Source organism: Oenanthe melanoleuca, chromosome 3 (assembly GCF_029582105.1).
Source record: "Oenanthe melanoleuca isolate GR-GAL-2019-014 chromosome 3, OMel1.0, whole genome shotgun sequence".
In the NCBI taxonomy this organism is placed as follows: Eukaryota; Metazoa; Chordata; class Aves; order Passeriformes; family Muscicapidae; genus Oenanthe; species Oenanthe melanoleuca.
The window spans coordinates 76,935,008-76,961,383 of NC_079336.1; the positions used below are offsets into that span (position 1 = coordinate 76,935,008).

General features: G+C 42.2%; 1 protein-coding gene across 1 annotated transcript; it reads right to left on the bottom strand.

Moving 5' to 3' along the window:
- Positions 1-3: 3 nt before the first annotated feature.
- SCCPDH (saccharopine dehydrogenase (putative)) lies at positions 4-10,496 on the bottom strand. Its single transcript, XM_056486444.1, has 12 exons — positions 10,208-10,496; positions 9,961-10,073; positions 9,104-9,184; positions 8,517-8,646; positions 6,880-6,929; positions 5,307-5,437; positions 4,631-4,748; positions 3,553-3,672; positions 3,390-3,446; positions 2,270-2,381; positions 1,381-1,462; positions 4-939 (listed from the first exon to the last, which is right to left on the bottom strand). Exons 1-12 carry the CDS (start codon positions 10,422-10,424, stop codon positions 834-836), a joined length of 1,317 nt encoding a protein of 438 aa, XP_056342419.1. The 5' UTR covers positions 10,425-10,496; the 3' UTR covers positions 4-833.
- Between the last annotated feature and the right edge of the window lie 15,880 nt (positions 10,497-26,376).

The following is a 26,376-nucleotide window of genomic DNA, read 5'->3' on the forward strand; positions in this document are numbered from 1 at the left end:
CTATACAGAAACAGAATTTAATGTATTCACACTCCTGAAAATCATGAAGGCTACCTTACAAATATCCTGTGCCTCAAGTCTTCCATTGCCCACAAATACAAACCCAGAAATCAGACAGCAGATCAAGACACTCACGTAATTCTTATGCTAACAGCAAAAATCAGGCTCATCACCCACAGAATCAAGTAGTGAAACTGTGAAACACAGTAGCAAGGCCAGTGCACCCAGAACCTGGATCACATCAGGTCAGATTTCAAAAACCATCAACGGAACAAGCCTCCTTCTTTACAGACGCAAAAGCACAATACAGTTCATGACTACTTACCTAACTACAGAACCTACACATAGATCTGCACTAAGAACAATTATTAAATAAAGATTAATTGAAGAAGTTAATAAGACGTATACCAAACACACATGAGGAATAACTGGTAGCTTCATCTGCTAAGGCACTTGTGTTCCCAGGCTGCCTGCTTTACATAGTTGCAGAATAGGGCGAAGCAAGGCAGCAGCTATGGATACTTGTGAAGCAGATGCTATAGTGGGTCCATGAAATAGGAGCTTGAACTTAGATGAAAGAGATTAAAATTCCAGAATTAGTACCCAAGAAGTTACCAATTTAATATGTCTGTGAATTAACACTCAATACCCACCCTTTAGGGACTTGCTCACTATAGCAAATACTATTATAGCTTTTAACTCAAATTTTCCTCTATTTCTGCTACAAACAATAGCATAGTGAAACTGTTTTATGATTGGGCTTTTGCAACCAAATGGGTTTTATTAGAGTTAGACCCAGGAAAGGTGTTAGTTCATACAGGTATATTTTGACTTCAGACTTCAGGCTTGCTAATAACAGAGAACTCAACACCACGCTTGTTGAGGCGATCAATCAGTTTTGTTTTGGAGAAGGCAGCTCCTGGAGAATATACACCACCCCTGTTAACGAAAATCAAAAAGGAAAACCATTAGTGGCACAGTTATTGAGGGACACTTGTTTGGGAACCTAGAGATGTGTTTCTCTCTGACTAAAAAAAAGCCACTTTGTCCAAGAAGAGAGTGGTGAGGAATTTGGCAGGGGGATTATAATCCTAAATTCATTTCTGCTTTCACCAAGCTCTATATAAACAACTTCATTAACTGAACATAAAGACATTGATGCTAAGGCCTGACTAAAAGCCTATGACTACATCCTTTCAAACTGATTGGCTGAAGAGCAAGTGGCTTTAAATCAGCTTGTGGTGAAGCATCTCCCTTGCATAGCCAGTTGGGTGAGGTAACACAAATCCACAGGGCTGATTAAGTGTATTTTCAAAGAGAAACATTTGCACACAGTAGCTTTAAGGGAGAGCAAGCTGCTCAGCATGGAAAGGCACTTACTTTTTAGGCAAAGAAGCTGCATCTTCCAGAAGAGATAGAGCTGCTTGAACCATTGCAATTGGTGTAGCAATATATCCAGGCTCTGACAAAAAAAAAAGCCCAAAACAAAACCCCCCAAAGAAATACAGTGTGTTGAAATGTGGAATGTAATCTTGCTCTTCCCTACAGAATTCTAAAGAATAATGTTTTTGGCAATGAAACAGCCTTTCCCATTTAATAACAGCTTTTTTTTACCTAGTAATCAGACCAAGTAGCTGGTGAAATCCTTAAGATAAGGATTCACATAATGGCCTCTAACCACACAGCTGTGAGTGACCACATCATGGTGACAAGAGGGCTCTCTGACACAGCAAAAGCTTCCTCATCCTTTGCTTAAATTCAGAATTTTACCACAACACATTTGCATTCTGCCATATCACATTTAAAGAAGCTATGCTACAGCAACTCCTTTCTGAAACATTCCTGCTCTCTCCAAACTTCTGATGTCATTCTCTCTCAAGGAATGACCTGAACAAAAGTATGTGATAGTTAGAAATTATACCACACTGGAATACTTTCTCAGGGAACTTGAAATAAGCAAAGTACTAAGTTCAGGCTGTAACAACTAAAAACTATCCTTAAAGCTCTCTTCCTTTAATAGGTCTGCTCTGCAAAAATAAAAATTACACCAGGGAAAGTCAGAGGAAAGAAAATGACAATAATGCAAGTGAACTGGCTATTTCAAAAACCAGGTCACAATGAATTCTAGTATCCAAGATAATACACTGTAAAAGCTGTTGGCCTTGTTCATGTTGCAAGTGCTTCTCAAGGGTGAAAGGGACAGCAGTGCGATCAGAAATGTAATTCAGAGCAGGGATGCTGGGCAAAAACAGCTGCTACTAACACATACCTGGTCCTTTCACTTCAGTGCAGATCTTCACATTTGGTTTACCAGTCTGGGGATCTTGTCCCTCACTATAACCCTCACCAAAAAAAGTCATTGTAAAAGAGGTTCCATCCATCTGTAATGGACAAGACAAACATGGTTACCAAAGGAGAAACTGATTGCTACCAAGAAAGCACAAGTAGTAAATATAAGTATCCAAATTCTATATACAGAATCCTCCCAAATACTATAATCCATTTAAACATGAGAGGAGTTACTTGGAATTACTGCTTAAAAGGTATAATCTAAATTTTTAATTGCTTCCACTTTGTTGGCACTGTCCTTATACTAAAGTCTGTTTATTCTCTCAGTACTTTCAGTCCTGGGTTTTGCTAATCAGTCTCTCTTGGTCATCACCTTTGATAGAGTGCACTGAGACATCCATGGGAATACATCATGCCCAGCAACATTATCCATTTATTCCTCATAGGAATTACACATATTTTGATGTCTAAGAGACGATTATTTAAATACCTGAACAGGCACACACAACATGCATTTGGGCCTGGGGGGAAGCTGCATGAGGAGCAGCTGAGGTGACTTGGTCTGATCAGCCTGGAGAAGAGGAGACTAAGGTAACACTGCAGTGACACCTTCCCTGTGAGGGGAACACGAGGGGCAGCCATTGATCTCTGCTCTGTAGTGTCAGTGACAGGAACTGAGGAATGGCCTGAAGCTCTGTCACAGGAGGTTTAGGGTGGATATCAAGAAAAGGTTCATCACCCAGAGGGTGGCTGGGCACTGGAACAGCTCCCCAGGGAAGTGGCTACAGCACCAGCCCAACAGAGTTCCAGAAGCATTTGGACAATTTGCTCTGAGGCACATGGTGACTCTTGGGGCTGTTCTGGGCCAGGAGGTGGACTTTGATGATCCCTGTGGGTCTCTTCTAACTCAGAATATTATTCTGGGATTAATTTAGAAATTATTTCTTTGAGGCTAAGTAGTTGACTCTTCTAACTCAGAATATTATTCTGGGATTAATTTAGAAATTATTTCTTTAAGGCTAAGTAGTTGACTCTAAATAACTATTCCACAATTACCACAAGGAATGTATTCTACAACTGTGGTAGAAAACAGTAGTTACCTGCTTCTGGGTTGGTCCTTCCTTTGAGAAGTATCCACCAGAGAAAAATTTCGGGTACTGTATGAACAGAGGAGAAAAGAAAAAGAAGAAAAAAGACCAAATCAGAGGGGGGGGGGGAAAGATATCTCCAAACACTAAATTATTTTGTGTTTTGAAAACTTACTTTTGTCAGGAGTTTTCTTCCAAAGTTAAACTTCACCAGAAGAAGAAATAACATGCCCATAAACATCAGCTTAATAACAGAGCCAAGACCACCTAGAGTCACGTAAGCGCCATACTGGACCTGCAGCAAGAATGTATTTTCAGTGATAGGATTTACATTGATTTTTTCCATCAATTGATTTTTATAAATCTATCTCCTCCCTAAGTAAGATGCAGTTTTTTCATACAATATATATCAGTTTAAATAGGGCCTTAAACAATTATCTTAGTTCTAAGGAGCTGTTTGAAGAATGCTTCACTTCATCATTCATTCTGGGAAGACAATGTAACTATAGAGTAAAGAGGGAGCAGACATGGTAAACAGAAAACTTTACAGAAAGATGTGTTTTAGTATCCATCCAATTTTAACCTTCCTTCCTAGATCTTCCTATTCTCCTTTTCACGAGTAAGAGAAACTGAAATAGCAATGGCCTTTCTCATTTGTAGGTCCCAAGCATATTTTTAAAGCACCATCTCACTCTCATCACTTAACTGATACCTGTGATTCTGCACAGCAATACAGATTGTTGGTGCCCATCTCCTATCAGGAAACCATGGAAAACAAAAATTAATCATTTTTTCCACCACCATTACTTCACACTGCCTTTATTCTGCACACTGGATATCCAAGCATCAAAGAAATCTTAAGATATACACGAGCATATTGAATTCTTTATCAGAATGCTTACTACACTATGCTGAGCTAGCTATAGCTACCATGGACTACAATTATGATGCTTTTAGATGCTCTGCTGATACAACAAGAAAAGGCTCTGCACAGAAACAGAATTTAATATATTCATCATGAAGGCTACCCTTCAAATATTTCCGTGACTCAAGGTTTCTATTCACTACATATACCCAGAAATCAGACAGCAGGAGAACCTGACAAGGCAGTCTCGTAACTATCATGCCACCAGCCAAAGGCAAAGGCAGGCTCATCAGCCACAGTCTCAAGCAGCATGAAACAAGCCAGTGCACCCAGAAAACACAGTGTGTGTGTGTGTATATATATATATATAAAAATAACAGTAACTTACAGGTGTTTGCTGCAACTCGCTATGCAAATAACGCTGAGTCCTTTTCACAACAGAACCATCAGATCCCATAAATGTAATGCAGTACTCCTTGAATTCCGGACTGTAAAACACAAATCCTCTGCAAATGAAAAAAGAAATTAAGTCAGAAAAAAACTGTCCCAATCTTCACACAAACTGAAAGAAAGTGACCAAAATGGCCATATCATTACCAGTTTTCTCTCAAGAATTTTTGTGGCATTATCTATCTTCACTGAAAGCAAGCAATTCCAAATACATCCCTGGCTCTCTCAAAATTCACTACATATATATCACTATATACAATTCACTATATGCACTACATCAAGGATGAATTTGATAATCAATAAAACAGTCTTTCCATTTTCTTCCCTCCATTCTACTAATCACTTCTGAAATCAAAAGTTTCCCATGTCACTAAAAGTTCTTTAGAACATGTTAACTCTGAGACCCAGTAAATGCTGGGACATGTTCCTTTTTCAGTAAGATATGAGAAATCAGTAAAACTGAACTTACCTTCAATTCTACTAGATGAGCATCTATGTGTTCATACTATACTAAAGTCCTAAATGCATCTTTTTAGCATTTAATACTGTAGCAATCTGTATCATAAATACTGGAACTGTTAGGAGACTGTATATTCCACATCTTATGCTTATACCTTTTTTTAAGCTTTGCACCAACAACTGGAACAGGGGCATATCCTATCTGTCTTCGAAGCTTCTTCAGGCTGTCTTCATCTGCCAGGCCATAGACAGCTGACTTCCAGGTCCCATCGTGTACACCAAGACCCTTGTGACATACCATGAAACAGTAGTTAGTTCAGTATTTAAAGGTTTCATGGATTATTTAAATAATGATATTAGAATAACTACATATGTTGCAATCATTACATATAAATGTTATGATGATGGTATATTGAAATGGTGGGGGGGTTGACCTTGGCTGGATGCCAGGTGCTCACGAAGACATTCTGTAACTCTACACCTAGCTAAGATAGGGAGAGGTGAAAATAAGATGGAAAAATCCCTTGTGTGTCAGGATAAAGGTAATTTAATAAAGCAAAAGCTGCACATGGAAGCAAAGGTGTAGCAGTAACGAATGCCTCCCCACCCTCCTCCTCCTTTCCTCTGCCTTTATTGCTGAGCAGAACTCAGTACAGAATATCCTTTTGGTCAGTTTGGGGCAGCTGTCTGGGTTATGTCCCCTGCCAGCAGCTTGCCCACCACAGCCTACAAGGTGAGGGAGGGAATACTGCAGAGACAGCCTTAGTGCTGAGCCAGCACTGCTCAGCAGCAGCCAGAACACTGCTGTGCGTTTTACTGACACCTCTGTAGCTGCCACACAAAGCACAGCACTGTGAGGGCTGCTGGGGGGAAATGAACTCCAGATCAGCCTGACCCGATGCAATCTCCACCCCTCTTTCCACATGATCTGCAACGCTCAGGACCCACCCACAGAATTTAATACATATCTGTAGCTCTTCTAACTATCTCGGTGTAATTAATTCTCATTATTGAAATTCTTCTTACCAACCTTTGAACTAATGCTATACATTTAAGTATCTATCTTCATACTCAACAAACAGATCTATATGCTCCCATTAACTACTATTCCCTGCTCCTTAACAGGCAGATATTACTCTCCCATGGCCTTCTTCCACTCCTCCAGATGCTTTTAAGAATAAAAATGGTTTGTAAGGCAAAATGGGTGCTCATGGCAAGAGCAGTAGTGTTTGGTTGTTGGGCATCAAGACTGGCTTGGATCACTGTTGCACTGTTTTCACAACAACATTGTAATTATTACATGTATTACACATTATTACAATTACTACCTACGGGTATTATCATTACATGCATTAAAGCACATCGAAACAACTTTCCCCCCACCAACGAACAAAAAGCCTGAACAGCCTAACACTAGAGGATTACTGGCAATACACTGTGGACCTGTTACAGTTTCATGTGTGTAAGAATCCTTCCCACATGTCTGCAAAAGCAAAATAATTCTTGGAACAGCTTACCAGAGCAAAGTGTGGGTAGACAGCTCTGCAAACAGACCTTACAAAAGATGTTTGCTTAGGATACTTTTAGTAGCTCCCAAAGAATAAATGGCCATCAAAGACCTGCCAGCTTGCTCCTTGGTCTGACTTAATGTAGCAACAGTTATTCTGACAGGCTAGGTGATGTTATCACAAATACTCCTGAATTTCAAGAATGCAGATACCAACTAACCTCAGGCCCAGATTTCACCGACAGGAAACTCTCAACAGCAGTTAAGGTACCTGTAAGGGAGGGAAAACATAACTTGGCACATGCAGTCATTCGTCTGCAAAGCCAGAGAATGCTCTGGTATACTCAAAACAGCAGGCCACTGACATTATCAGCTGAAAAAGCACAGTTACATTAAGGCACACATCTATTTGAGTAAGCAAGTATTAAATTTCTTGTGTAAATTACTTCAGTACAGGTCACTACTATTACCTCTATTCATTAAATTTTCATTTCTCTTATCTATTTAATGAGATAATGTAAAAAAACCCATTGAACAGAAAAGGAAAGTAATATTGACAGCCATATTTAGTTTTCCTCCAAGTTTCAAAATAAAAGATGATGTAGGCTGTGAAAGCAAACATGAACTTAAAAATTTTGGTACACCCAAACTACAAAAACCCACCACCAAAACAAAACAACTCACAAGCCCCTCCCAAAACACAAAACACATAAAATATCCCAAATTATTTAATTCTAGCATAGCTTAAAATAGTGTTTTGCAAAGAATGCTTGGTTTGGTGAATAGCAGAACAACACAACGCCTCCAAATTCTGATTTGTTTTGTTTTTGCTTAGTTCCTTCTGAGATTGGAAAACTATTTGTATGGATAAATTTCAATATAGCAAGCAACTGGACAGAAAGGGGTAATGCTATAAAGTCAAAATAGGAAGAGATAAAAGACATCTTTATTCAAAATTGGTATCAAACATCAAATTACAGCCTCATGAACATCCAGATACTCATTTCCATGCCTTGTTTCTCCTCCTCAGTCAGAGCTGAATTGAGGTTTCTTCAACTGAATGCTGACTCCAATATAAACCAATCCCATTTAGCTTTTCAAATAGTCCATAAAAGCAAAACATTTGGATACTCTTATGGGCCCTCCCAACTGAAAGTCAGACCTGATGAACAGAGTATCCTCATTTGGGATCAGGATTAAGTACTACTTACATAGAATGAAATCCTGTCACATATTTTCTTAAATATACTTCTCTTTCAGTTTACCTCTAGCTGCTATTAAAGGCACTGTATGGCACTGTCCTGCTACTTACACTCACACAACAGCTTCTTGGAGCTTGCAGTTGAAAAAGAACTTGGGAAACCAGATTGTCCCCCAGTCTGTGGACCCCTTCCCACTGTCTCTTCCCTACAAGATTCTCACTGCACAAGAAGCAGTGTGCAGAGGCTGCCTAGGGACATCCACACTGGCTGAGCCTGCTGCTTTCTTTTTTTTTTTCCTCTCAGATTCACAGAATATTCTGAGCTGGAGGGGACCCATGAGCATCATTGAGTCCAACCCTTATGTGAATGGCCCACGTGGGGATGGAACCCACAAGCTCAGTGTTATTAGCACCGTGCTCTGAACATCTGAGCTCATCACAGGGCCCTCTTGGTGAGCAACATGACTGTGAATCCCTCCCCTACCCAACGACCCAGCCAATGGGAATATGACTTTAAATCTGGTTGAAACTGGCCACCTGGCAAAGGCAGGCAAAAAGAGACACTGAAAGAGCTTCCACAGGACTACTGCTGCTTTAGGAAACCAGATGAGAGCATAATCTGCTTTTTCACCATAAAAATACACTTATTCTAGTCACCTTTCAACTTGTCTCTGGTGTACAGTACTCCCATATCCGCCGGTATGGAGTCAAAGCCACAGCTTCCAACAACATATACTCCCTTTTCTGCAGCTTTTTCATTGTATTTCAGGTACATTCCTTCCAGAAACTGAAACATACACAGAACAGATATTTTAAGCTGAAATTCATTCTTGGCCTTACCCAATATTAACCATCAGCACTTCACTGTCATATAGCACTCTCCACGCTTCAAATCACTTTCAAGTATCTTTGGCAGATATATACAATTCCTGGTTTGTAGTATAAAAATTTCACAGCAGTGAAAAGTACAAGATTCCTATGTAGTTTCACAACAGAGGCTTGAAGCAGAATTTAGCAATTTGGGACTTCTACAGAGAACCAAAGAGGCTCCCGTTTTAAAAGCAAGAAAACTATACAACCAAAAACAGTGTACTTTAAAATAATTACTGCATCTTAAAATTATAGATCAGGAGGCAGAGTTTGTCATACCGTTCAGAAACATTAGCAGAAGCATGAAACACACAAAATAAACACTCCTTTTGCAGAACCTTGATATAACATAGTGTCTTTTTACTATCACATACCTGGGGTTCTCCACTTATGTCAATGCAGCTTGCACCATTTTCAACACAAGCTTGTACCACAGGTTCTCCAAAGAATCTATACTATAGAGGGAAAGAACACCAGATGTAAAAAAAAAAACATACACACCACAACTCACCCAGTGTGCTTTACCTAAAGTACATCTCTGCAATGAAAGTGAACCTGGTGGCTTTCGATTTTTCTAAGTGAGGCTAAAAATGCAAAAGCGCCTCTATTTCTTGGGAGCGCGGGGAGAAGAAAACAAACTTCACTGCTGATAATGGAGCTTGCTGCAGGCTACTGCACCAGATTTCTGTCAGAAAATCAATCAGATCACCAAGACCAATTGAATACTGCCACTAATTTCACTTGACACTTTCTGCACTCTTATCATCAGCATATTCTTGACTTAAACGCTCTGAATTTCAAAGACATGGTCATGACCCAACTTCCATCTCGCACACTTTGGTGCTGTCTAAAAGCGCTGGAAATAAATACTGCCACTGTAAGTTTCAAAAGCCCTTTTCCAGCTCCATCTTTAATCCTAGCACCACTGACACTTTCGCCCAACCTTTACCATCAGCATCTTAGGCTGTCTCTGAAAGACTGAAAACCAACCCCGCTGTATTTCAGTGCGGAGATCTGTCCGCGAACCGCGCCACCTGCGGCGGCGGTGGGAGAGCCTTGGGCCGCTGCAGTAAGTACACGGGCGCACCTGGAACTCCGGGGTCGAGTTCCAAGCGCCGCGCTGTCCCCGCGCCGCAGCGCTCCGTGCCCGGGCCAGGCGCAGGCAGCCCTGCGGGAGGAGGAGGCCGCGGGGAAGGAGGAGGAGGCCGCCCCGCCCGCACCCCGCACTCACCGGGCCCACGCAGTTGAGCACCACCCGGGTCTGCCTCGCCATGGTGGCCAGCGAGCCCGCGTCGCCCACATCGCAGAGCAGCACGCCGACCTCCTCCCCGGGCGCCGCCTTGCCTGCGCACCGGAGACCGCCATCACCGACGCGGCTCGGCCCGGGACGAGCCCCCTCCCGTCCGGCGCGGCGCCCCGCTCCTCATCCCTCCGCTCCTCGTCCCTCCCCGCGCCCCCGCCCCGGCCGCGGCCCGTACCCAGCCGCTCGGCCGCCCGCTCCAGCACCGCCCGCAGCTTCTCGCGGCTCCGCCCGGCCACGGCCCAGCGCAGGCGGCCGCCGCACAGCTGCCCCTCGCCGCCGGCCGCCGCCCGCGCCACCTCCTCCACCACGAACTGCCCGGTGAAGCCCGAGGCGCCGAACACCACGATGTCGTAGAGCCGCCCGGCCGTCTTGGTGCCGCTGCCGGCCGCCATGGGGACGGCTGCCTTCCTACTGGCGGCGGCGGCGGGCGGCGGGGGCACCTCGGTCCCTCTGCGCTCCGCCCCGCTCCGCCCGGCCCGGCCCCAGCGCGGGGGGCGCGGCCTTGGCGGGGCTGCGGCGGGCGGGGCCCGAGCTGCGGCCTCTCGGGGCATCGGAGCGGCCGCCGGGAGCCGGGCCGTGCCGGGCCGCGGCCCGGGGCGCCGGGAGCCCCGCGGCGTGCGCGACGTTTAGTGCCACAGGCCACCGCAGAGGCACAGTGCTTCGCGTTCGAACGGACTTAAGGGACTGGTTTCAACCCCCTGCCACGGGCAAGGACGCTTTTTACTCGAGAGGGTTGCTCAAAGCCTCATCCAACCTGGCCTTGAACCCTTCAGGGATGTGGCATCCACAGCCCCTCTCAGCAATGTCTTCCAGAGCCTCACCTCTCTTAGGGTTTTCCCTTAATATCTGATCTAAACCTGCTCTCTTTCCATTTGCACCCATTCCCTCTTTCCCTGTCACTACATGCTCTTGTAAATAGTCTTTCCCAGGCTGCAATTAGGTCACGCTGAAGTCTTCACTTTTCCGGGCTGAACAATCGCAATCCTCTCAGCCTTTCCCCGTAGGAGAGGTGCTCCATCCCTCTCATCAACTTGCTGGCCCTCCTGTGGCTCACCATTGTTTGGTCCCAGAGCAGACATCCTCTCTCACCATGAGCGCACCTCTTTGTTACGAGCTGCTGCTGTAGCCATTTCAGCACAGCTAACACAGAGGGTCAGAAGACTGTTACTAATAAAAAAGAGAAATTTAATGATCTAGAAGTAAAGCAAAACACCGTTCCCCCACAATTGCAGCAAATGTTTATGTTTTGCTCAACAAACAGAAGCGGAGCGACACAAAATGTGAAGTTCATTTTGCAACAGGGAGAGCTTGCTTGTTGCAGACACACTTCAGCATGGAGCATCCATGACTGCATGGAGTGGTGAGGCCACGTTTTCTGTGTGTTTCATGGCCAGGCTGCTCACCTGAATTCCAGAGGCTTGCAGCGAGTCTGGAAGGGAAGAGCCTTGTAAATCCTGCTCACTGGCCCATTTTCCCAGGCAGCACCTACCATATCGAAATTGCTCCCAGCAGAAGCCTGTCTAACCTGTTTGAAAACCTCCAGTGACAGACACTTTCAGAGCATTCCTCAGGCAGTCTCCTCCAGCATTTGTTATACATGTGGCTGGAGACAAGAAACTAGATCTTCAGATCTTGTAGATTAGCCCCATACTATTTCACCTGTTTCTTGAGGACATTGGCAAAAGATTTATTCCCTGAGGAGTATATACAAAGCTGCTGCAGAGCTGGAAGCTGCCATGCATCTCCTTAGTCTTTATTTAAAAAGATTCCTTCCATTTTTTCCATACAGGCCAATTTGAACGTAGATTTCTCCTGTTCTCTTCTGATCTTCAGCTGGTTTACATTTTTTGGTAACACAACGTCCATTACTAGACCACACATTCACCCTGTCAGTGCTAAATCAATTGAGAAGGTTATGTGATATGCTGGAATTTGCCTCTGGTTCTCCATGACTCAAACATTTGCCTTCTTTTTTTCTTTTGCAAGTGTCATGTTGTTCCTGCACCTGCAGGTCATGATCTGTTCCACCTCAGAGGCTTTTTCAAGTTACTGCTGCCTAGACAGTCTTTTCCCATCTCAGATGTGCACTGAAGAGTAATGACCTTTCTGAATATATGCTAAACATCTCATCTCCAAGGCAGCAGATCCTCTCCTCCAAGCATCAGTAGCAACTCCTTGAGTAGTGCTGAAGCAGTTGTTTGTAGGCCTACACATCAGCTGTGTCAGTAAAACAACCCAGTCTAACAAAAAACAAAGAGTGGGGGAGGGAAGGACAAAGACTTTTTTGTGCTCTTTTTTAATTCAGATAATTTTGTTGATCTGATTTACAGAGCAACCCTGCAGAACCAGTTTCTTCTATATGAGGTCACTGAACATCTTAGTCAAGCTGTCTCTACTACCTTCTCCTTCCTACACACCAGGATAATTTCCATCTGTGCTCACAATACTGTGGAACTCCTCTGAGCTACTTTGCTCTTATGCTCAATTTTTCTCTTCTGCCACCAACTGTCAAAGCAGTCTTCTTTGAGGCCACTGGCTTTGTTCTTCCATTCTCTTTTCTCTCTTACAAAAGTTTTGCAAAAAACATCACAACAATAAACATTAGATATTTTCCCCCTAATTTTTTCAGACTTTTGAAATTATTCAGTGACAGGAGGCTGTGATAAGTCTGCAGATTTTCACAGGGATCCTGACATAGCTTGCAGGGCTGGCTGGAATCCTCAGTCTGATTTCTTCATCCCTTTGCTTTCACATGTTTCTCACTCTTGCCCACTCTTCTTGTCCACAATATCTCCCAGAAAGCAAGACAATTTATAAACCTGTGTTTCTGACTCAACCATTTGTTAAGAATTGGGACTGCACAAGGCTCCTTGGACCATATGTATTTGATGAGACCTTCATTGTGTAATTAGGCAGAGGCTTGGCAAGCACAAGCTTGCATGCAGTGCTGCGTGCCCTGGCTTCTCTTGATGAGTGAAACATTACACCAAATTGAGCAGACCTACCCTGTTTATCAATCCACAACTCTCAAGATTTCACCTGCTCTTTCAATGTCAGCTCTGTTTCTTTAAAACACACTGCTGGTGCAAGATAACTCATGTAAGTTGCAATTTACTCAGGAAAGAAATCAGGATTTAAGAATTGCAGAAGGACAAAAAACAAGCAGAGGGCTACCAAGACATGTGGCAAACCTAGGGGATTTTTTTTCTCTTTTTGTTTGCATAAAATATCACTATGGTAGCTCCAAGTAAATTTTTTTGGGAGAGCTCTGTTTGGTAAATTGAAGAATTCTGCATGCAGTTTCACTCCAGCTTTCTGAATACAAAGAGAACAAAATTCAAAATCTGTAAGCCAGTTTCCATTCCTTCCTTTGAACTAACAAGTAGGTGGGTAAGTTTCAAAATAGCAAACATCAAGGTAATGTCAAGGCTCTGATTTTAAATGGGAGACTTACAGCAGACTTGACTAAAGGCAAAGGTTAACCTGTCTCCATAGTTAGTATCACCAATGTAGGATTGCAAAAAAATATTCTGTGGGAAAGCAGTGGGATGATTTACGGTTTTTTCTTGTCCAATAGGAAGACAAGAAGTGCCAGATCTGCTGCCAAATGCAGTTCTGCAAAGGAGGTTCCGACCTGAATCAGCTTCAGAAACTCACCAAATAAAAAGATACTGCTGTTCCTTGTAAAATTTTGTTTCTCAGATTTGAAGGTAAGGATTTTTTCCACCTGTATCTGTATACAGATACTTCAGGATTTCAGGACTTTAAAGCGTCCTTTAGCAAGACTGATTCAGTCTAAACCAGCTTTAACTACTGGAGGTCCCTGCTGGTTTTTTTGGGATGGAAAAGCGCGTGAAACACACAACACTCCCATGTGTGCTTTGCTGTATCTTTTCAAATTCCTGAAATTAGGTGGGCTTGCCTCCCTTTGCTAGCTTCTCCTGTTCCATCTGGAGCATCTGACAGGGTCTGAGGAATCTGTGCAAGCATTTATAAAAACACCCATATGCCCCTTCATTTCATACAGCAGTTGTTCTAATAAACTCCTTTATATCAATATTTATATATGTTTTGGACACCAATATTTGTGGTAAAGTTTTTTATACTCATTTATATAGGGCACCTTTTGTTTACTAAAGTAGAAATGCAGATGTTCTATTACTACTATTTTTAATTAAAATTTTACCAAGGTAGCAGAAAGAGTGCAGTATTATGTCATTTACACAATGCTGTATGAAGGCAATTTTTAAATTGTCATGTACCTCCAAGGATGAAATAAGATAGTTGACTTGCATAATTGCAAAAGTTACGAAGGAACATAAGAAAAATAGATCATAAGAGTAGGCAGAGGTGTTGGGAAATAAGGTTGATTAACAATGCATGGATAAATCACTGCAGAGTATGAAGAGTTATGTGGGTGAGTATAAAAGGGATTTAGAAAAAGCAAAAAGGCAATCATCTCTGTACCTGCAACAGTTGCTACAGTTACTCACTACTTAAGATCATGAGAACAAGTGTTTCTGGAACAAAGCCCACAATTTTTGGTGCCATCTTATCCTTAATTTGTGCAGATTATTATTTTATTATCAAGACGAAATTGGCTCCAAAATGCCAACCCATACAGAACTTAAAAATTTGTAATAAACTGAACTATGTAGACTGGGACAAAAAAGAGGAGCTTGAACTAAAAAACTGACTACAAGCCAAGAGGCTTGCCAGGTATGGCAATTCAGTAATGCTTTATTTATTATACTTTAATGTTATTTAAAAATTAAAATGTCATCTAACTTAAAAAAAAAATCCCAGCCTTGAATCATAAAATCATTTAGGTTGGAGAAGACCTTTAAGTTCACTGAACCCAAATGTCAGTCTGACATTGCCAAGTCCATCACTAAGCCATGTCCCTAAGCACCATATTTACATGTTTTTAAAATATCTCCAGGGATGGTGACTCCACCACTTCCCCCTGTAGCCTGTTCCAATGCTTGGCCACTATTTCCATCAAGAAATTTTTCCAAATATCCTGTGTAAGCTTCCTATCCTGCAACTTGAAGCCATTTCCTTTCATCCGGTCACTTGTTCCCTGGGAGAAGGGAGAAGCCAATTCCCACCTGGCTACACCCTCCTGTCAGGGAGGTGTAGAGAGTGACAAGAGCCTGGGCCTTCCTTTCTCCGGGCTAAACACCCTCAGCTCCCTCAGCCATTCCTTGTAGGACTTGTGCTCCAGACCCTTCCCCAGCTCCACTGCCCTTCTCTGGACACTCTCCAGCCCCTCAGTGTCCTTCTTGAATTGAGAAGCCCAGAGCTGAGCACTGGATTCAAGGTGCAGCCTCAGCAGTGCTGAGTGCAGGGGACAATCCCTGCCCTGCTCCTGCTGCCACACTATGGCTGACACTGGCCTTCTTGGCCATCTGGGCACATCCTGGCTTATATTCAGGTCCTTTTCCATTGGGCAGCTTTCCAGACACTGTTCTCCCAGCCTGGTATGCTGGATGGGGTTGTTGTGACCCAAGTGTGGGACCATCTTAATGTGTATGTATGCATACATATATGTAATATGTATATTGTAAACACATGTATATTGTAAACACATGTATATTCAACCAAATATATACTTAGACAAGCCATAATAATGTATTAACAAAGCTACTTCTACCTATTTTGCTTATTTCTAAATTGGAGATTACAAAACAACAGCTGGCAGCCTATAATATATATATATAACAGCTGCAGATCCTATCCTTTCATTTTTTAATAAGCTCTGTGCACATTTCCATTCATCCACAGCTCTAAACAGTCTCTTGAGGAAAGGAAACAAAGGCACCATTGGCACATAGAAGTACAGCAGAGGTCAAAGCTTTTAATTTTCACTAGAGTTCAGGCTCTTCCTTGTGTATTTACTGCAATTACCACTTCTCACGCTGAACTTGAAACACAGGTATGAAAAGACATAAATGTACAGATAATAAATGTAAAAGATATAAATGTACAGTTTTGTCACTTCAGGGACACCAAACAAGACAATGTAGAGGAGGAGCACATTTTCTCTGGTGACAGTAAGTAATAACCAGTGCTGCATTAGAATGCTCTACAATAAAAGTGGCCACACAGTAAATTAAGACTTAAGGAGTTAAATGTCTGAGTTCTCTTGCTGAGGGCTCTGCAGTACCTCACAGCTCAGTTTTCATTTTGTTGACAACAATAAAAGATTTGAAACTTTCTCCCATAGCTGCAGAAAAATAACTTAAAGTCTGGTAAGAAATTGAAAGTGAAAATATTCAGAAAATGCAAGCTAATCTATACTAGAGAAGTTAAAACTTGGATTGCAGCTATGCTAAAAGAAACAAGGATAAATGTTTTGCCCAGAGGATGATAAATGTGGGAGACATTAGCAATGTAAAGCATCAGATTGCATAGAAAGAAATAAAAAACCTGTCTCCATTTGAAACTGCATTCCAGTTCAGCCAGTTTGTTACAAATGCATGAAAATCACCCAGGAAATAATGAATGGAAAAAAAATAATCCCAAGTTCAAGATATATATTATTAAGCTAAAAATAGCTACAGAGGCATGATAACACTTTGGAAATGTCTGAGGATGTAACTTTTGGGGGTGGAAGGTGAAGGACTTGGAGCACAAGAAGAGGTGCCCCCTGAGCAAACGTGGCTACAAAGGGACCAGCACAGCCCATTCCTCTCAGCAGGGCAGGTGTCAATAGGAGAACAAGTCCTGTGATTTGGCAGGTGCCAATGGACAGGACATCTGAAACTGACTGTGTGATTTTGTGACAAAGCAGCAGAATGTTAACTGTGGGGGAAGGCTTAGGATGCAACAAGAGGAAGTGGATGGCTGGATAGATCCCCTGTTCTTTTCTCCCTGCAATCTTCAGTCTTAGACTGAATTGTAAAATTCTCTAGCCACCTTTCCTTCAAATGTTGTGAATACAAAACCAGAGTCTAATAGTCCTTGAAATACTCCTTGCATTTTACTTAAGCAAGGTCATTATAAAGGGAAATTATCTGTGTGCTCTAATTAGCTGAAACTGTTCTCAGGCAAAAAAGCCTTGATGTTATTCTCCATACTCTACTGTCTTTAGCTGCCTACAGGACTCCTTGGGGGCCAGTTCAATGCCTGGTCCCACACCCAGGTGCTTCTGTTCAGTGCATTTGAATGATCTGTCAGTGCTCATGCAGAGTGCCCACAAGTACTTTTCTTCTCTCAGCTTAAATACTCTCTGTTCACAGACAAAGAAGGACTATCAGATTATCCAGTTTACACATTGGCAAAAACATAATTTCTCATTTTTTGTTACATCTACAAATCACAGCTGAACTACACACCTGTGACTCTTTGCAAATTTGCCTTGTAGCTATCTTTAAAGTGGTAAATATTCCATCTTTTGACCTCCAGAGACTTCTTTTTTCTCAGTACTATCTTGAACTGCTCTGGTGGGAGGCCAGCTATCCACAGCACCTATTTCCTTTTGGTTAAGTGTTAGGAAAGATGGTCCTTCATAAAACTCTGACCTTCATCCCAGAAACTACAGCATCTCAGTGCAAATCTCCCTTTCTCATTCTGCAAGCAGAGAACATGGTTATTTCTTTTGTTCCTATAGCAGTTTTAAAACCTTTGTGCCATCATAACTTCTCTGGAAGCCACCTTCTCTCTCTGAAATTTGTTGCAAATGAGTGGTCTGGGCTGCTTATGGAATTACTGGCAAAGGTATCAGCAAAAACAAGATAAATATATGTCTTATAAATGAATGTGTATCATATAAATTTACAAAAGCACAATGAAGTTTGATGGCAAGGTTGCCTCTATCACTGTTACTCAGATAAAGCACACAAAGGAGAATCAGATTAGAACGAATCTAGAATGATTTGTTCATAGACTGGGAATCCAAAAGTGTAAAGATGGAGAAGGGCAAGGGTGCCAAATGGCAAAGGGGCTCCTTTTGTTGACTTGTGAGGTTCAGAGTAGACCCCCTTGCCAAACTTAGTGTCAGACTTGATCAATGGTTTATGTCCAAGCAATGTAGCACAACCTAATCATTGACTAATTTAACATTTACAAAATGATCCAATAGGACTTGCTATAAGCACAACAATAACTTAATTACAAGTCTAATTAAGCTATGGATGTGGGATGGGAATGCTTGCAGTATGTTTGCTGTACCACATGCAAATCAATTCACACACAGACACATAGAAGTATGTACAAAGGTACACCTGTGAAAAACTCCCCCTGGGTTCAGTGAAGCACTCACACCAGATGCCTTTGCATCTCTCAGCAGCTGAGCCTTGGGGAGTGGGGGGTATCAGCCCAGGCCCTGTCTCAGTGGTCCTCTGAGTTGTTGAGCTCTAGAGATGTCCTGCTCAGAGATGTGCTGCAGCCCAGGGGATCTCAAAGAGTTTCACTCAGGGCCACCCTTTACAGAGTTGCAAGGTGATTGACTCTGGTCATCAGTAAATTTCCACTGAGGCCACAATCCAGGTCGGTAGTTACTGGAATTTTCCTTGAGAAGTCTAATAATAATACTATTCCACTTAGGCTGTTACTCAGACAAAAATAAGTTTTCAAGGCTATTTGCTAGAAAACAGGAGCTTGTTAGGCAACAGAAGTTCCTGGGAGCAGACAGTTTTTCTGATAAGCTCTGGGGGAGCTGACTGCCCACGAGCCAATAATCAAGGCTGAGGCTTTAGAAGTGTCCCATGAAGAAGCCAGAGAGGGGTAAGGGGCCAGATTTTGCATCACCACAATGCTACATCCTCAGGAATTATCAGAGATTGAAGGGCAGGGAGTTCCTGATAAGGTGAGAAGAAATGGTGCAGTGGTGGAGCTTTTTATTTCTCCCTCCTGTTCCTGTGAAAGGAAGTGGGAGAAAAGAGCACACCATTCAGTTCTGTGCAGCTGTCTTTGCTCTGTGTGGATGTTTCATGCAGCAGAGTTGCTGCAGAGTTTTGGGGGCGAGAGCAGAGTTTCTAATGGTGTCTCAGCCACTGTATCCTGATGAGGTATCCTGCTCCTATGCTGAAATAAGGGGAATAAGCAACTCTTCAAAGCTGATCCCTCTGTGTCTCCCATGTAGTGACTATTCAACAGCCCCTAACTGACCTTGGCACAGCACAGCTGCAATTGAATTTAGATCTGTCTGTAGCATGGACAAAGGCAAGGTGTATTCCATCTCCTCATAGCAAGGATCCTAACAGATCCCTATTGTCTGTAATGTTGGAATGGGGCACATTTTTCAAAACCTTCTGCTCACAAATACATCTCATCAAGGAGGTTTTCTGAGAATTGCCATAAGATGAACCAACTGTTAAATTTTGTTCATTCTGTAGAAAGCAGAAGTTTAACTTTCAGACCACTGCTTTGTCTCCCTACTGAGTTTAGTCCTAAACTGAGCAGACAGTGCATGGAGCATTTACTGTGAAGATGGAAAGAAAAAAAACCCACAGAATGCAATGCAGAGACAGCAAATTCCCATTGTTTTGTAGAATTGGCTGCTCAGCAGCATGAAGGGCCAGTAACTGAAGTTTGAGAAATCCTAAAGAACTAAATGGTCCTGTAACATGAGGAGTATCTGCAGTGCAGTACTTTTTGCCACGTTCTTGAGAGACCTGCATTGATTTGTACCAGGACAGAGTCTTGCTTACCAACACAGAGAAAATTCTCTCCTGCTTTTGTGAATTTCTGGGTTATCACTAAGGTGTTTAACCTGGACTGAGAACCAGTTATTTAACACTTTACTTGAATAATAAGTTATTTATCATCTGCTGAAGCTGGTTCAACTCATATGAGATAAGGAATTGACCTTATTACCCATTTTCACTATGACCTGAACACGTGCAGGGTGATAAGGGTAAAAGTCCACAGTCTGATCTTCTCTGACCTCCTCCTGTAGCACCTCCCCTCTAGCAGAGTGCCTAGGACTCTCCTATGTGCTTTGGTTTTTCCAACTCATATCAGTATTTTAGTCTTCTCTAGCAAAAAAGGCTCCTGAGGTGTGCCAGACAAAATTTTTTACAGGTGTTTTTAAAATAAAAGTTCAGCTAACATGGCACAGCAGCAGATCCCAAGTCTGCCATGTGCTGGCTCTTGCCTGAACAAGAGCAAAGGCCTCCACGTGAGCAGCCACTGCATGACATGAGGAGGACTGCCTAAAGGCAGATAACACCTGACCACATTGTTAAAGGGCTTTATTCCTTAATCACTTGTGGAACAGCAGATAGCACCTGCCCAGCAGCAGTCACAGTGAGCCAGCAGAGCCCTGCTGCTGTGCAGAGTGCAGCACTGCTCCTCTCAGAACGCCCCCAGCAGCACAGGCGGTGCCCAAACCTGCACTTGCAGCTCACAGGAGAAACAAGGGCAAAGCATAGGACAAAGCACACTGGTGAAACCCCATGTGCTGTGGGTGGGTGGGTGAGCTCAGGGCAGAGGCCAAAGGCTGGGCTCTGGCTGAGGTGTGTTGCTCTGGAGGAGGGGCGCTGGGGCAGGTGCCCTGGTTTGGAGGGGCAGGACGTGCAGCAGGGGTCAGGGCACCCACCTGAGGTTCCAGCAAATTAGGATTTTCCCTGCCCAGCTCAGTATTGTTTTGCAAATTATCTGCAATTGAAATCTCAGTGTACTTTTCCTAATGCAGGCTATGTAGCTGCCCACATGGGGACTGTAAATTAATCAACTGGAGAGATTTACCAACAAAACACATGGTAAGTGACAGGGTGAGGTGCAATAGCTCCTTGCTAAGCTCAGAAATTGTGTCTGGGCTCCCTCTAGTGAGATGTGTTGGTTTTCTAAGCTCAGAGATAGCTGCAGCTACTGTATACTTATTGACTGAAAAGCTAAATTCAAACACAAATGCTTTCAAAACAAATAAACAGGCAAAGGATCTTTGTACCCGTGCCATAACAGTTCACACCACTTCTGCTTCACAAAGCTAAGTTCCTCTTTTCAGAGGTTTCTCAACCAAAGCTCAAAAAACCAAATGCAGTTTTAATGGTGACAGAGACAGATTGAAATTAAACTGTTTCCAAACCACTTGCAAAACAAAATCAGCACAGTTGTATAAATTCCTTCTGCAGGTAAGATAAATATTTTCTAAAACGTGGAAGGGAGTGTGGTAGAGGGTTTTGCCACAATGAATGCAAAACAGTTGTCAGAAATAAGGCTGGCATAAAAATCAGTTCTGTGGATAGCTTATGGAATAAGCAAAGAGGTGCATCACTAACTTTTTTAAAATTCAGACTGCTCAATTTTCTACATGACATATGAAATCTAAGACATGGCCACTGTAAGCCAAAAGAGGAGGTTTTGCAATTAATTAAATCCCCCCCCCCCCTCCAGGATTTGGCATCCTCACACAATAACATCCCATTTGTAAAGTTTGGAAAATATTTGAATTTGTTCAAATTTTACAGTAATTCAAAAAACCCCCCTAAAGCTAAAATAAAAAAAAAAAATTCTCATGAAGCATGCAGCTTGAGATATGTTTGTTTTTCCTAATGTCATTTCTCTACCTGCCAGTTTAATTATTTCCTCCTGGAATGAGGAATGGAAGGGACCTTTTTGTATGCAATGAGCTTAAGCTACAGAGGAATAGGGAACCCTTTGTCTTGGTTATACCCTCTTGTCTAGGCACTACTGGCTGCTGCAGCAAACTGTGGGCACCAGCAATGCTGTTCCCAGCTGCTGATATTCTCTGTCTTGCTATCATTTTTGCAATGCTCATGAGACTGCATTTTACTGCATCTTTCAGCCACACCCACAGATTATCTTCTGTTATATATATTCTTCCATTTTCAAGGTTCCTGTTTCACCAAAAAAAAATTCTTGTCTCCTAGATATGTGCCACTAATAACCTTTTACAGTCCTACCCTCTTCTGGGTACAGCAGAGAAGTAGTTCCCTCATAGGTCCGGTCTTTACACCATGAATAGAGCAGAATGAGAAGTGTTATCCTACCAGGATGAGTGAAAGCTGTAAAGTTAATTTGCCCAAGTGAGGACAAGGAAGTACTGGAGCCTTGCACTTGGTGTTACCAGGCATTTCCCTGCCTGTCACATCAGGCTTATCACAGGCTCACCAACAGGAGTTTTGTTTGCTTGTTTTTGCAAAAGATGTCAGAAGAAGGGGATACACCTAAATGCTGTGGTAGTAGAAACCACTGCACTGTCTCCACACACCTCCCAGGCTAGTTCACCATTTAATAACACACTAAACACTGAAATGGAATTTTTCAAAGCAATTGCTCCACCCTGTCCTACAAATCCAATGGCAGTTGAGGCTTCCCAAGAGAGTAACAGCCCCATTGACATCTCTGCTTAGTCACCATCTCTACTTGCTGCCTAATTCCAAAATGCAAAATTTCCTAAGTTTAGTTTAAGCTGAATGCACAGTGATACACAACAACAAAATATCTATATAGCATGTGGGATGAAGGTAATTTGGAGCACTGTGATCAGCTTTCATATTAGAGGAAGAATTTGATGCTGAAACCATCTGGCCTGCAGCTATGAAAACACCAAAGAGACATAAAACCGAGTTAATGGCAGCATGCCAAGGCTTGTTAAAAACAGCACATCACTAAAACAAAGCAAGTGCTGATGTAGCACCAGCAAAGGCTCATTAACGGGCTGGCGACAGAGTGCTCTTATATTTCATTATGTGCTTAACAGCCATACCTGCCTCTGCAGAAGAAAGGTAATTTCTAATGAACACTTTCTCATGTCCTATAATGATTCTATACCAGAGGCAAACACTAAGAGCTCTGGTCGTCCTGCTTGCTCTGTTTTTGTTTGGTCGAGCTTTTTTTTTTTTTTTTTTTGCTACACCCTGGAATTTTTTTATTTTTTTTTTAGTTACTAATCTTCTTTAGAGGAATAAATAACAAGATGCATCAGGTGAAGCTGAAACTAAAACTAGGACATTTTAGCTTAAAAATAACTACAGGCCATGGATACTAAAGTATTGATTGGATACTAAACCAATCAATTGGTGGAGGCAAGGAGGGGCAGGAAAAACCCAAAGAAAGGCTAAGTATGTAAAAGACTCTATTTTTGAAACAGCAGCCTGCAAAGTGCTTGCTGCACAGAGGTCAGCATTTGTTTTGAAATAAAAATCTGTATGCTTGTTTGGGTTTGAGGTTTCTGCTTATCAGCTTTCCCAGAGACTGTGACCAATTTTCTTTTTGTGGGAGTGCTCAATAACCTCTTCTCTCAAATCATCAGGCCACACACTCCTTGTTTTCTCTCCCTTGCAGGGACTGTGGAGAAGAGTGAAGGGATGAAAGTGAAAATAATAATTTCTTGCAAGGGTAAAACTGGGGATGGACACACAGCTAGACTAAACACAGCGAGGGGCACTGTTTTATCTGGACTCTTACTGGAACAAGATTGTCTCTAGATTTCCCTCTGTCCTTCCTTCCAGTTTTTGGAAGCCATCAAGTTGTCTCCATCCTCCACTTGTGTTCTCTTCTAACTTATGTCCTCCTTGCCTTGTCTCTGGTGCATCTGAAAGTGCTAAATGTGCAGACAGAAAACAGGAGCTCATGCTTACCAGCATTTTACTGACAGACAGGAAAGGAGAGGACATCTCCTCAGTTTGATGAGGCAATACATTACCAAGAACTCATTTTGATTCTGCACAGATTTCTTTCAAAAATTGGAAGAACAGTTTCTTGTGTGTAAATAACCTCCTTCATGCATGGCATCATCTTCCACCTGGAGGATCTTTAAAGGACTTTGGGGTTAGAGTTGGTTGCAAAACATCTTAATAACCTCTTAATATCTGTTTTGCTGGGTAAGAGATTGATTTAACACTGGTCTATGGGATATAAACAAGTAGTATTTGTGTACACTGTGATGGACAATAAATATTGACCCTGAAATATTTGAATACAGTTTAGTGAAATTAAAGCTTTTTATATTTAAGTTATAATTTCTAAGGCCTCAATCGTATTAAAATAATTGTTTCTCCATAGACAGAAGGGACAAAAGTTTTAAATTAAAAATTCAAATTCTAGTAAGAGTACACACTATTTAGAAGAGACTACAAAAACACTGTTGGACCTGGGATAAAACACAAAGAGTTGAAAACACAACACACAGAGGAAACCTTTACCTGTGATTATCAGTCTCCTAGAAACAATTGATTGCATAAAATGTCTGAAATCTCAGTTAACATATTGTGTAATCATCAGGTAAGGATTTTAGATTACACAGAGGATACCCCTAAACAAACCTTACAAATAGGGCCCATGAGGAGTTTCTCTCTCATTTAAATCCAAAAACTGTGGCTATAATGTTTTCAGTTTTATTCCCTCCCACTCTCTTGGGCCCTTTTGCTTTCTCCCAGGCTGAGCTAGCATCACCATTAAATCCAGCGGCATCTCTCCCTCACCCACGAAGTTCCCTGTGGCAGCTGGGAACAGAAGGGCAAAGGACTCTGGTGGGTATGGAGGGCACAAAAATCTCCATGGACTGTTTCTACATCCATACTTAGAAGGGAAAACAGCAGAAACATTAATAGTGAACAAGTTATTACAGACTTCAGCTTTAATCACTGAGCAGCTCCAGGAATGTTGCTCTGCGGATCCTGCCCCCTAAAAACCTCCCGGCGGCACTTTGGGAATTTGTCCAAGATTCCACCAACTCCTGGCCAAACAATACCTTAGATCTGCATCCAAATCTAAAACATAGTAAAAAAAAAAAAATAAAATAAGGAAGTTGAACTTACCTTAACTCCACTGGAAGTTATAATTACTAACAACTGCATTTTCCTTATGGACACCAGAGATTTATGTTGACTTACATGTCCAGGAAATGAGTCATTCATTGATGGAACTGGGACAAATTCCTGTTCTAGGTGGAACCAAAAAAAGTCACAGCCATCACCCTCACAGCTGCAACCTCTTGTCCAAGATCAATTGGATCCAGCTCCTCCCCAAAACCTGTTACAAGTGACACAACTTGCCAAAAACCTTTGAGAGAACTGATTTCTCCTCCCAGGACTACCAAAGGGAGAGCAAGCAAGCAAGAATCAATCACCTGGAGGGGATGGCAAGAATCACCCAGATAACCTGCTTTTTAACCTGCTTTTCTGTCTTCTTCCACTTTTTAACAGGGTCACTCATTCTGCGCAGTGCAGAACCAATTACACAACCTGGGTTTCAAACCTCTAATTGCTGTGGCTGCTTCTGCCTCCATATTGCTGGAGGGAAACATCCGTGCAACGAAGCTGGGCTGTCCCTGACAACTGCATCATGTGCCATGCTGGTCAAATACTAGTCTGTGACTCAGTTTCAGTGTCACCTTTCCTGGCAGTAATTACACCTCACAATTAAAAAGGAATCATCGTCAAGGCCGGGTACAAAGAAACTGTTTTCATATGAAACAAGGGACTCAATATGAAAAATATTGTAACATGAAATAATCAATAGTATATATTTTTTTAAAAGTCTCAAAGGATGATGCTTTTGTGATAATGAATAGTCTAATTTTTCATAACTGGAACTAGGTCAACAACAAATTAAATTACCCAGCAAGCATGAGAAAGATGAATTGCAGGGAAATAAAAACCTGCCATTAAAACAGATTTCCAGCCTCTCTTGTTAACCTGGAAGGAAAAAACCAGTAATTTCAAGATGTCAGTGTAATGAAAAGGAATTAAGCAATGTCATGCTGCTTTCCCCCTTACGAAGTGCAGTGTTACAAGAACCAAAGAGATAAAATTTATACCAGAGTAGTAACATATAAAAACAACAGAAGAGTGATAGCAGCTAGTTGTGGGGTTCTTTCATTATGTCATTTATTGAAAAAATATGAGACTGATAGCTTGGAATGAAATGGTGTCAAATCATAACAATGAGATATTTTTCTCTTCTTTAGCATTAAAGCAAAAAAAAGTCAAGAGTGTCTCAAAGCATTTTACTAGGTACATGGTATATTATATTTTACTTAGGTACATGTCAAATGTACTTGAAATTGAATTCCTCTGTGGGGCTCACAGCAGTGGTGAGAGGGAAACTGAGCACTATTCCACCCCAGCCATGGAGTGGCACAGTCTGGGGCAGACGTGCTGCTGGAGCCTGGGGAGCTGGGCTGCTCCTGGCCTGCTGCTCTCCGTGCCAGTACCACATTCTGGGGAGGTGGAATAGGGCAGAGCAAGGTCTGCCTGTGCTCCCAGTCTGGGGAGATGCAGGCCTAGACCAGAAGAGAAGCAGGACCTGTTTACTGCCAAGCAGTATGACACATAATGTGCTTTAAATGCTAATTATAATAGCAATTAAATACTTGTCTCCAAGATTGAAAGGCCAATGACAAATCTATACAAGAATATCTGTGTAAGA

What these genes read in the sequence shown, in the direction of transcription:
- SCCPDH (XM_056486444.1), bottom strand. Translation starts at nt 10,424, where the DNA reads ATGGCGGCCGGCAGCGGCACCAAGACGGCCGGGCGGCTCTACGACATC. An exon ending in GCGAGTTGCAGCAAACACCT is followed by an intron (nt 3,673 to 4,630) that starts GTAAGTTACTGT and finishes TTCTTGCTGCAG; the next exon opens with GTCCAGTATGGCGCTTACGT. An exon ending in AAGGACCAACCCAGAAGCAG is followed by an intron (nt 2,382 to 3,389) that starts GTAACTACTGTT and finishes TGTCCATTACAG; the next exon opens with ATGGATGGAACCTCTTTTAC.